At 29.2% G+C, this 12,516-nt stretch overlaps 1 protein-coding gene across 3 annotated transcripts in view; it reads left to right on the top strand.

Annotated features, from left to right (window-relative positions):
* The window catches only part of LOC139096456 (5-hydroxytryptamine receptor-like), a 54,240-nt gene extending 42,342 nt beyond the window's left edge, over positions 1-11,898 (top strand). For 2 of the 3 annotated variants that reach the window (XM_070648167.1, XM_070648166.1), the window contains one exon: positions 2,323-11,898. In XM_070648167.1, the coding sequence (XP_070504268.1) occupies positions 2,323-3,225 (903 nt within the window). In that variant the 3' untranslated portion in view covers positions 3,226-11,898. The remainder of the gene's footprint in view (positions 1-2,322) is intronic. The other variant, XM_070648168.1, reaches the window with a different exon arrangement.
* Positions 11,899-12,516: the final 618 nt, after the last annotated feature.

The raw sequence follows: 12,516 nt of genomic DNA, 5'->3' as shown, positions 1-12,516 counted from the left end.
GAAAAATAAAGAAGCTTAATGGATGAACATGAAAAACTAATTGCGTCTTACATTTTCCAAGTTTGCAGACGTAAGCATTAAGATCAAAATTTTATTAAACATAAAATCGAGAATCGATACTGAATTATTGAACTGTGGAAGGTTAAACCTAAGTTGTTCTACTTGACGAAACTTAAGCATGCTTTAAGCTTATTTGAAACAAAAAAATTGATAAAAAATCTAATTTAATTAAATTGAAATTAATAGTTTTTCGCCTCTTGAACATGAAGCATATCACTCTTCAAATTACACATAAGTAGCTCATATAACTCAAATCAATCTCTATTATACTGTAGTTCATGAGGGAATTTCTCTGTTTTTTGCTAATACTTACGCCACTTCATATTGGAAGAAGCAATTTTCTCAGCTTTTAAAGAAGAAGAGAAAGTATAAAGAAGAACGGAAAAAATCTCATGAGTTAAAGCTAATAAAGAAACAGCTTCTGCCACACAGTTATTTACGAGAAAAGTTTTCTTTTCTTTTCTTTTTTCCTTGATAAAATTTCCTTTTTTTCTATTTCTCTTTTTTCATTGCAATTTTATGCTTGCTGACTTTTGAGCATAAAATATGTGCTTGTATGTATTTGTTGGAGTTCTTGTCCTCTTGTCGCTGAACTGAGTCAGAATGAAAAAATGTAAATAAGTATTTTCAATCTTCTTAAAAATTAACTTTTGGAGATCTCTTCGCTGAAAAATTTTGTCAATAAAGATTTATGGCTCGAGTAACTACAAATGATGGTGGAAATTTAACAGTCAAATTTTATTTCTTGGATTTATTTCTTTTTGGAAGTTTGGAGTTTTTTACATTTTGTGTCAGCTTGTATGCTGACCGAATTAATGGATTTCGTTGAGATTTTTTATGGTTTTCATGTCACTCTAATGTGATTATTTACACTTTTAATTCAGCAATAAAACGAATTTTCATATATAATTATCCAGTCACAAACAACATGAATATTGCGTGCTAGAATCAGAATATATTTCAAATCAATTTGTGTTTTTGATCTTTAATTGTACAAACTCTTTCGTTTCGACCTAATTGCAATTAGTAGCAAAAAATTGATTAACCACAGTAAATTAGTTACCAAAAAATAAATTGCATGCTGTGAACGAAAATATACAAAATTTGTGTGCGTGATTGTTCTTGTGTCCTTTATTAAATATAGAATTGTAGCTTAATGAATTCTCACCTTTTTTAGTTTGTAGTTCTTGTGAATTTTTTTGCTATTCATGGCAATCGCTGTTGCTTTAAATCTCAACAACATTACATCTGTTACAGTAGATTTACCATAGGTTGTTAACCTTGTATGCAAAATCATTCATTTGAATATCAAATGAAAAATTCATGAACGAACAGTTGTTAGGATCAAAATTAAGCAAATTGCTACTAAATAAATCAAAGTGTAACAGTACGTAAAATAGTTGAGACAGCTTGAAAGTAGAAGTAGAGGTAGAAGTAAAAGTAGTTCCATTTAGTTTCATTTTTTCCTCCTTTTTATACTATTTTTAACGAAAGGGCTATTTTGTAGTTTGATGTTGTCTGCAGAACGTTAAACGTTTTTAACAAATACGTATAAATATTTTTTATATATAAAAAATGAGATAATTTTTTAGGACAAATTTAGTTTAACACAAAAATTTAATCGAGGGACAAAAATATTATTCGGATATATGCAAAAGTTTTCTCAATAAAATTTTATTAAAAATTGTTTTCAAATTGATATTTGATGAAATTGTTGCCAAAAAAGATGAGGATAGGACAATAAATTGGTAAATTCATTGACAGCTGCCCAGTATGTATGCTTATCAATGTCCCCTCAAATTTTCTTTAATCACCTTTTGGCCCAATTAAGAATTTTTTTGGAAATAATGCTTTCAACCCAAACCTTCAATTCATGCTACTGTCTGTCAATGATGATACCAATTTAAAGATTAATGATCATCTATTCCATAAAAAATTCTCATTTTTAATACAACCTTTCATTGCAATTTGATCAAGTATATATCCAAAAAAAAGATAATTTTTCCAAAAGTTTTCCAAGTTTTTCGAGTTTGTTTTCATTCAAATATATTTTCTTTGAATTTTTATTCATATCACTTAGATTGTTTCTTTTTGAATTTGAGATTTTTGAAAGACAAAACAATTTTGCATATTTGATATATATTTGAAAAATATTTTTATCCAAAAATTTTAAAAATAAATCACCAAAAAATTTTTATCAAATCAATCAAAAAATGAGATTAATATGTACATAGACAAATGCAACAACAAATAACCCTTTAGGCAAATGTACAAACTAGTGACAAACCCAAGCCCTTGGCAAATGCTTCATTTAATATACCACTAAAATCATCATTTGGTTTCCGATGGAAGGTGACGTATGGTCAGCAGCAGGAACAACAAAAGAAGAAGCAAATGCCATCAACACCGACGCCGGCACCAGGTGGATGTGTAGCACAAGCTGTTGGAAGTGGAAGTGGTGCTATGGTTGCAGCTGTAGTAGCGGTAATTGGACGTCCATTACCGACAATTAGTGAAGCCACTACAACAACAACAACGACGGCATTCACAAATGTATCATCAACAAATACGAGTCCAGAGAAAGGTAGTTATGCCAATGGACTCGACGATCGAATCGAGATGGATCCTCCAACATCTGATGTATCTGTAGCATATCCTTCCAATGTATCATGTCCTCCACATCCATTTCCAAATACGTGGAGGAAACAACAGCAGCAATTACAAAGTAAGCGCAATAATCCTGTACCGTCACTTATCAGTCAGGCACAACAGCAGCAACTAGCGAATAAGCAAAAGCCAACATCAATATTGGCAAAACAAAAAAAGACACCGAATGCCAATGATACTAGCTCGAAACGTGAACGAAAGGCTGCAAAAACACTGGCAATCATAACAGGTGCATTTGTCGTATGCTGGATGCCCTTTTTTGTTATAGCTGTATTATTACCTATTTGTGGTGAACAATGTGAAGTTTCACCCGTTATTATAAGCTTATTCTTATGGTTAGGCTATTTCAATTCAACACTTAATCCAATTCTATATACAATTTTCAATCAAGACTTTCGTAATGCATTTAAGAGATTGCTATGTGGCCGTCGGAATAGTGCGAGAAGAAGAAACCGAAGGATGGGTGGTGCCAATAGTAATGGACGAGATGGTCGCTGACATAACTCGTTCTAAATTGAATAAATTATATTCAATTTTTTCCATTCGATCGACGTAAAGAAAATCTTTTTAATGTGAAAATTGCTGGAAACTTCTTATTGATTTTTGTTGGATATAAAGTTTTCCTACGAAAAAGAGACGAATGCATTCCTAGTTTGTTAACATTTAGTACAAAATTTGTTTAATTTTTAAGAAGACTTCCATCAATTTTCGCTAATTAAAATTGCAAATGCTCAACATTTAGGTCAAAAGTCACTGAGAATCTTAAAATTAAATTATATTATTCTAAGTATACGGACAAGTGCTTATGGTATGAGTGATATATTTGATGGTCACATTCATTCTTGTTTACATAATTTAATTCAAACAAGAGAATTTTCTTCTTAATTTCACAATATACATATTTCTCATTTGCTCATTTTTCATTTCTAAAATGTCAGCAAAAATGCCAAAAGATCCCCTCAATTTTCATCCGACAAATGTATATGAATAAAAAAAGAAATTTTATTTAGGTACAAAAATTTTCCATTCTTTTGTTTTCCTTCCTTCATTGTCGCCTGACGAAGGAAAAGAGATAAAGAAATTTTTTTTCTCTCATCTCTAAAGAAACAACAGTGACAAGAGATAGCCACAAAACCAATAAACCATCCATAACATCCGACCGACGTAGCCACATTTGAAATTGAATGTGAATGAATGAGTGAGAAGAAAAATGGAAATGGAATGAAAAGAATATAAATAAGAAAAGAAGAAAAGATGAATATAAATAAATAAATATAGATGAATATAGACATAGATATACATAAAAAAAGAGATACACACTCACACATTTTGTTTGGTGCTAAAAGCTTGTTACAATATAATATTATTGATATTGAAATAAATCTGCCACAAACACACTTAATATTGCTGTGAGAACACAGCACATCCTTCCTCAATCATACACACTCTTTATCTCCCTGTTAAATTCACATAGAATATATAAAAGTAAATGATAATATTTTTTTATATAAAAATGATGAAAATACAATAAATAAGTCAAACAAGGATAAAAATTTTAGTTAATACACATAAAAGTAACACTTAAGTAGACGAATAAAGAAGAATAAAAACAAACAATGTATAAGTGTATTATATTGTAGAAAAATAACGATAATGTATGAATTAGATTAAGGATATTATGTGTGATTGATGTGAAATTTTCTCTTTTCCGCCATTCCCATAAGAAATAAAACAATGAAAAAAAGAAAATTGTAATTGAAATGAAGAAAATCACACGACAGAGCAAAATTATATTTATATTAAGTAAATGGTAGTAATATATCTACGTATGTTGACTTACGTCTACGTACCATGACTGGAGAGATTCCTGAAGAATTTATAAACATTTTTATACTGTCCTCATTTTTACAATGCCAACATTTGCGTTCTTCAGAAAAACACAGAGCTCGAAGTCGACACGGATTTTGTATGGATAAGTCCATATGAAATTCTAGTCGACTTCGAGCTTTTAATACAAAACAAAATAAAAAAGTGAATTTTTAAGTTTATTAAATTTCACAAAACGTGTACGTAAATCACACAATAACTCGGATTTTTCATAACATTTCTCCCTTATGGTACGTGAACCTTAATCTCATATGTATCTATATAACAGTACGCAACCAACTCACGTCATCGTAATCTTTTTTTATATGTAGAACTCACGAATAGATGAAAAAAAAAAACATTCACGAAGAAAAATAAATAAATAAAAATAATTTAAGTAAAACTTTATCTTTACCATGCGACACTCGCATATAAAGCATCTCCTTCCTTAAAAAAAGAAGTAAAGAGAGAAAGATGAAAATGAGCAAAAAACAATCCATTTTATTTATAAAGTGTTATAAACGTAAATATAAAATGAGGATTGTAAGAAAATGTTATTATTGTTTACGTAAATATAAACAACAGAAAGTGTATATTTATGTGTATGAATAGGTGAAAGTGAAGGCATTTTGAAGACAAACAAAAATGTCAACCCGAAGAAGGAAAGAGGCAACACAAAGAAAGAATTCTTCATCATGTGTGTGCTTTTGGCTTTAGGGATAATAAAGCAAAACGAAATATGATTTTCTATGGCTTGGGGGTTCTTAGTGGGCGTCAAAGCCTTGCTACTGCAGGGAATTTATTGGTCAAATAATAAATATTTGACTTATGGAATTATGAAATTGATTATATAAGAAATAATGTTGAGATCAACTACTCATTGAATATATTCTATAGATACGCCTACGAAAGTTCAGCCACGGAGCCCCCAAACTTCTTAATGTATAAAAGCTCCTTTTTTGGATGTTTATCAACACATGGCAATGATATGTGTATGTGTATACTTTCTCTTCCCTTCATACATAACCATAATTTTACTTTTTTCTTCTTTTCTCACTAAAATGACATTCGGAAAACATCACATAATCAAGAAACGTATGAAGGAATTTTCCCTTCTACTGCTGTCTTAGAATTTTCTTTTATCATTTTTTATAGCGAGGAAAAAATATTTTTTTTCATAGCTTTAAATTACGCAGAAAAAGAAGAAGATGAAGAAAAGAATCAAGTCTTGTGTTTTGAAGCATGATGTATGTGTATGTATACATCGAAAATGTTGAAATATTTTTGAATATAAAAGGGATATAATGATGAGATTTAATGCGAAAAAAATGAGCTACAGGGATGATGGTGACGACGAAAAAAAAGAAAAAGTTCAACGTAAACTTTATTGAGCTTTAAAAAAATTTTCTTGTTTATTATTTTTCAATTTTTATGAAGGATCATAAAGAAATTTCCAAGTCAACAATCTGACAATCAAAAAGCTACTGTCTTTGAGATAAAAAGTTTCTTTTTTGAGTAGCTGTACGGAGTAGCATTTGCAATTTACGTACATTCAACTGATGTCTAATGCAACTGAGACAGACTGATGTAAATTTGCTTTATAACAAGTCACATCCACTGAGAATTCTTGATAAAGGTAAGCAAGCTTTAAATCATGATTAAAGATTTAGATTGAACTTATTTTGTTAATATTTAAAGGTAAATTTACAATTAGAAAGATAATATTGATTTTCCTTAAAATATTTAAATACTAGAATCTCTTACACCTTCTGTCTAGGAGTATAATTTCACTGAAACATGATCTTTTTTGTGAAATGTGTTGACGGTGGTAACAACTTCCTACTACATTACAAATTTTAAGGTGTTTCAACATTATTTGTAAATGAAATTGATATTGATAGGAATTTTAATTTAGTTGGATGGGGGTTTAAGAAGCATGTTCATTGCATTATTTACATTTGGGGTTTAAATCAATTCTGTAGAAATGTCTAATTAATATTTATTCCTAAAACAAATTAGTTACATCGACCTAGAATTCATGTTATTCGATGAATTTGTAATTAACTTGACTAGTTCCAAAATTCAATATGAAATATTCATAAAACAAAACGACACAGGTCGTAAGAAATTTAAGCATATCCCTCCTTCCATCTCGTCACATGTAAAAGCCCTGCAATTTAATCTGCGTGTAAAAGGCTGTAATTCATAACTTTCTCCTTTTTTGTCTGCTCTTTCTTTACTCAACACGATATTTAAGAGGGTGGAACAAAAAGCGAACGCACATCGTACTAAGTTAGTGCGGAAAGAAAAATATAAAGGAGAAGAAAAGTTCTTGGCAAATGTGAAACATGAATTATATCTAGACTGTGTGTTATGAATACGCTATTTTATGTTGAGTAATGATTAAAATAATTTTCATAGGAGAAACGAATGACTGTAAGCAAAAGAGGTAGGAATGAGGTAGGAAATATCTTGTTTCAAGGCGCAGTTCTTACTCACTTCGATTGCCGTACAGGTCATTTAAGATACATGGCTTCTCTCAGTTGACATCTTAAGCTGGCTGCCTGATCACCAATGGCTAATCTCTTCATTGTCTCTCTCTCAAGCCTCTCTCCAAGTAGGTCATAGAATGAAGTAGGAAAATTCCCGCAAAAATGAATCAGATTCATATCATATTTTAATTACGCCATGCCAAACAGAAGCTAGTAAAAGCAGGCGAAAAGGAAAAATGATTCAAAAGGGGCATAATAATTCATAATTCCCTCCATCCTCTCTCGCAACAACAGCAATGTCTAAAAATATTAGAATAATATGAACACATGAAAATATGACAAAAGTGAAACATTATTTATGCCTCTAAAGCATGCTCCGAGCAAAATTATTGTAACCTTTTCTTGGCATAATGAAAAATGCTTTTAATTCAATTTTATTCATTCCCACCTCATCGACCCATTCACGTTTGTTTCTTCCTTTTTTCTTTTCTATTTTATTTTTATTTGCCATTCGAATTGAGAAAGAATGGAAGAAATTTTTGTGTATATAAATTGAAAGAAATAATAATAAGAAAGCAAGCAAGTTAGGCAACCTTTTTCAATTCAATGTGCAATACGAATGAGGGTACCAATGATGCTATGACTATCATTTTGATATAGCAAGCGGTCGTATTTTCTCTTTCCTGTTTTTTTTTACACAAACGACAAGCAAAAAGAAAATTGTTTTTCATTATCGAGTTCATGTAGACAAGAGAAGTAAAAATTTGCGGTCCACAAAATTGTTTACAGCAAATTCCTCTTTCTCCCATTACATTCGCAATAAATTGCAGTGGCTGTATAGACGAAAGGAAATGAAAAAGGAACAAAAATTCAAATAATTTCTTTAATGCCAAATGTCAAAATTGAAACAAGGAGTAACAAGAAGATGGAAAAAATTGTTGATGCGAACGTGAACTGAGTGTCATGAAGATTACAATAATAGAAAAAAGGTTCCAATTGTAATTGGATGGATGTTGAAATAGCGAGAAGATGAGGAGAAAAAAAAGTGTTATGAGAAAATTGTTAGAGATGACTGATGGAAATGTATACGAAAATTACTAAGTACATTATGATGCTTACAATTGTTTGAGAATGTCAAGGTTAAATACATTCAAATTACTACAATTCTTGGAATTTGTTACCCACAACACCGCATTATCCATCAAACAAAATGATTATGTGCATGGCTTATTAATTAATGGAATTAATTATACTGGTTGAATTACATGCATATAACGTTAAAGCAATACAGAATGCTTTAAAATGACATCAAAAAAATACTTGACGATAAATGTTTTTTCTTCTTGTCGCTCTCACCTCAAGTACTCAAAAGAAGAGAAGAGGAAATTTTATATAAATTGAAGAGAATAAGAAGAAGAAGAAAATTATTGAGCAAGTGAATTTGTGTAGAACAGCAAAAAGTGGTTTTATGTTATATCCTATGATGATATATGGCATGAAAATTTGTCATACAAGAAACCCAATCAATTGAAACTTTATCATTTTGAATGTTGAACTTTTTCTTTTGCTATCAAGGATGTGCAAAAGGAAAATATCTTACGAAATATTAACTTAATGTTTCACAAGTACGGTAGAATGACACATCCGTGTAATTTTTCATCGTCTCATCAATTCTCACGGTAATAAAGCATCTCGGTTGTCAACAGTAACGAAGAAAAGATGGAGATAGAAAGAAGAAAAAGAAATTGATTTACTCAATGATTGTGGAAAGTGAAAATAATTTAAAGTCTTACGGCTTCTGCCTACATCATTCAATTTTCGAGTTTGTGCTTTAAGCTCTTACCTGATACTTTCATTTTTCTCTTCCTATCTTCTTCTGACTTGAACATTTTCTCATTTCTTTTTCATGTTCGCATCCTCGTTCAAAGCGCATGAAATTTCTGATGAGATTTTTTTTACTTCTTTGCCTGCGACAGCAGCAGTGTGTAAGATGAAAATTCCTCAATTTTGAGATCGTTGAGTTCTCAATCATTTCTTCATTATTACATATGGAAATGTCGAAATTAATATTAAATGTTTGTTTGATCTTACTCTGCTTGAGAAATTAAAATTTTGATTTACTGAAACCTTCAAAAGTATTCCCCATCGTAAGCCCTTCTTGGAGAATATAATTGAATTGTTTCTCAGAAATAAAACCAATAATTTTTTTTTTGAATATTTAAATTTTTGATTAACATCATGTGCCATGTCAACTTTAGTAATAAGATAAATAATTGATCATATTGATCAGACTTTAACATCCAAAAAATGTCACGCTTTTAGGCATTAAATTTATGGTATTTTCCAATCGATCTGAATATTATTACATTAAAATCCTAAAATGCTTTAAATTCACTCAAATTGACACCATTTGTAAGCTTTATGTGACTTTAATCCTCATGAATGTCTGATTTACAAATAATTTACTTGAACACGAAAATAATGTGGTATGATACCATAAGATTTCGATGTTTCAGTCAATTGAGCATAAATGTTTATTTTCTTTCATAAATTATAGTATCTAACGAGATTTTTGTGCAAACAGTCTATGTCTGAAATCAGAATTTCTGAGGTATACACAAGATTTATGTGACGTGAAGCCTTATAAGATTGTTACTAAGTCATGCTATCGAAAAATCAGCTTCGATTGAGAGTTTTTCAGAAAAAAAATTCATTATATTTTTCTACAAAAGAAGCCAATCAGGCATTCATAATGTCATTGTTGGATACATTTGCATATTAAAACTAAAGCCATTCTCTCATGTTCTCTTGGTTTCACATTTTATAAAAGATTTGTCTTCAAAATGTCGTTAAATATATTTAATTTGCGAAACATAATTGAAAATTGCCAGAGATGTCGAGAAGTTAATAAAAGGATATTGTACAAGAAGCTTTAAAATGTTAAGTAAATGCCCAATTAATATGTCTGGTATATATTGAAGTTATGATTATTATTAGTTGAATTGTAAATAATTCATTGCTCTGGAAAAGAATAAAATCGAGATATTGTGCTATAAATCCAATTTTTTATGATTATTGAAAATGATAAAGTAATTTTTTTTGCAAGATGCAGGATTAGAAAAGATGTTGGATGAAGATGCCACTTACAAAACAAGGAACATAAATAGAAGCAATATTTATCTCATAAAATAACAATATTTTATTAAAATAATACAATCAACAACAATAGAAACATGAAAACGTAAAAACGTATAGCATATGTTCATTCAAATTTCTTGCATATTTTTTCCTTGATTTTCATCTTATGGAATTCGTAATCAGTTTGTTCATTTCCATCTTCTTTTCAAATGAAATGAAATTTTTATGAAGTTTTGATTTCATTTTTATAGACAGAATAAGAATATCTATGGATTATTTATTAACGAATAATATCTCTGGAAAATGTAATTTTTACTTCGAAATAAAAATGATCTGCTGATCCTGCAATCTCTAATATTAAAACCTGTGTCCATTATTCTACAAACAGTCATCGACGTATGCTATTAAAACCAGAGATCGAGGCCGACTCGGATTTTGATATAATTGGAGTCGACTTCGATCTCTGTCTAAAACAAACTTGAAGCTTAATAAGATTCATTTATCAATAATCAAATAGAAAGAAAATGTTTATGTATACTTTATTGGCTTACTGACAACAAATCCTTTAAATATAATTTGAATTTCTAAAAGAATAATTTATTTGAAACTCAATAGAATATTGGCATATATCTTAATGCGAAATTAAGACTTAATTTTAGGAAAAATGAAAAGATAACAAACGAAATCATCAAAACTGAAAATCAAATTTAAGAATTATTTAGGACGGAAAATCTTATTGACAATCAATCAATTATAAAATACTAATATGAATAGAATGCGAATGAAAGAAGATATTAATTAGGAAAATATGACATTTAAAGTCTAATTTGTTATCGTCTATTAAAATTTAATGTGGGATCAATTGCTATAGATTCAAAACTGGAATAATCAAAACATTCATTGTTCAAGTTTTCTCAAATTTGTTGTTCATGTTGAATCCAACATTAAATTTTAAATGCGAGTTAAATAATTGATATTGTATTGTTCAGGATTGACCTTGAATGTCTTGCTATAGCTGATCAAACTCAAATCAAATGCTCTATTAATCAAATAATTTCCATTGACTATGAATAAATTAAGTACAAAATGAAAATATTTTTCATAAACTATTTGGACTCTATTTTTTATCTCTAGAATATCTATGGATGTCCAGTAAAGATTTAATTTTGCTTCTTCGTAATACACTGTTTAAAAAGTTCAGAGCAATATGTAATGTTCTATTTCAAATTTCTAACTGGAATTTGAAGAGCAAAAAAAAAATGCTAAACTTATAACTGTCATTTTCCCTAAAGGTTTTTAAAACTACAAAAGCTCTAGAAATGCATGTTATGCTACAGTTATGCGGATTACAATGGAAAAAATTAAGTTGAATAAATTCTTGTATTGTTATTATTAACGAATATAAAGGAACAAGAAAATGAAAAATGTTTTCAGTTTAGCTACCCTTAAGGAAGGAATGAAAAAGATAAAAAAAAATTGTTATAAAAATGAGAAAAAAATATTTATAATGAGCGGTAAAAAAAGAATAAAAGAATTATGAAAATGTATGTATAAAATTAAATGAAGATTATTATAATATGTACATATATACATACAACATAAACTGATATTGATAAAGAAGGTTGAGTATTCTTAATTGTTACTATGTGAATATTTTCATTAAATTTAAACAGAAACTGACAAATTGATAAAGAAACTATATTTAAAAACTAAGATTATTAATGATAAATAAATGAATATAAGAATTGTTAGTTTTCCCATTTAGTATTATGTGAAATAAATGAAAACAAAATGAAGTTTAAGAGAAAAAAATGAAGAAAAAATAAAAATTTATCAAAAGTTATGTTTAATATTTATTTTGGTGTCTGCTTCTTCTACTGTCTTTACTTCTTTTAGATATTTTTCAGAACAATAAAACAGGTAATTATGAAATAAAATCGAAAATAGTTCTAATAAGAATACATTATGTGAAGTTTTTAAGAGTATACCACACAGGATATCACAGGGAAGTGGACGCCATGCTGACAAAATTCCATTATGTATATTCTGATCACATAGAGGGCCACTAATTTATTATGTACGCTCTTATGGAGGAGGAAGGGTTGAGATTTTGTTACGCTCTATGCAAGGAAAGTTTTGTTACCGAGGGTGGTGGGGGTCACAATTCAAAGGGGGCTTGAAAAGTTGATTTTTCGTGTTACTTAAATGAACGATCCTTAAGGATATCACTACAAATTATTATGAATTACTTTTAAAAAATCAATGTTTATTAGAAATTCTTTAATTATCAAAT

Source organism: Chironomus tepperi, unplaced genomic scaffold (assembly GCF_022539635.2).
Source record: "Chironomus tepperi strain 1889 unplaced genomic scaffold, CSIRO-AGI_Ctep_v1 contig_393, whole genome shotgun sequence".
Classification (NCBI taxonomy): domain Eukaryota; kingdom Metazoa; phylum Arthropoda; class Insecta; order Diptera; family Chironomidae; genus Chironomus; species Chironomus tepperi.
Note: the sequence above shows the minus strand (reverse complement) of the source record. Positions and strands in the feature narration are given on the sequence as shown.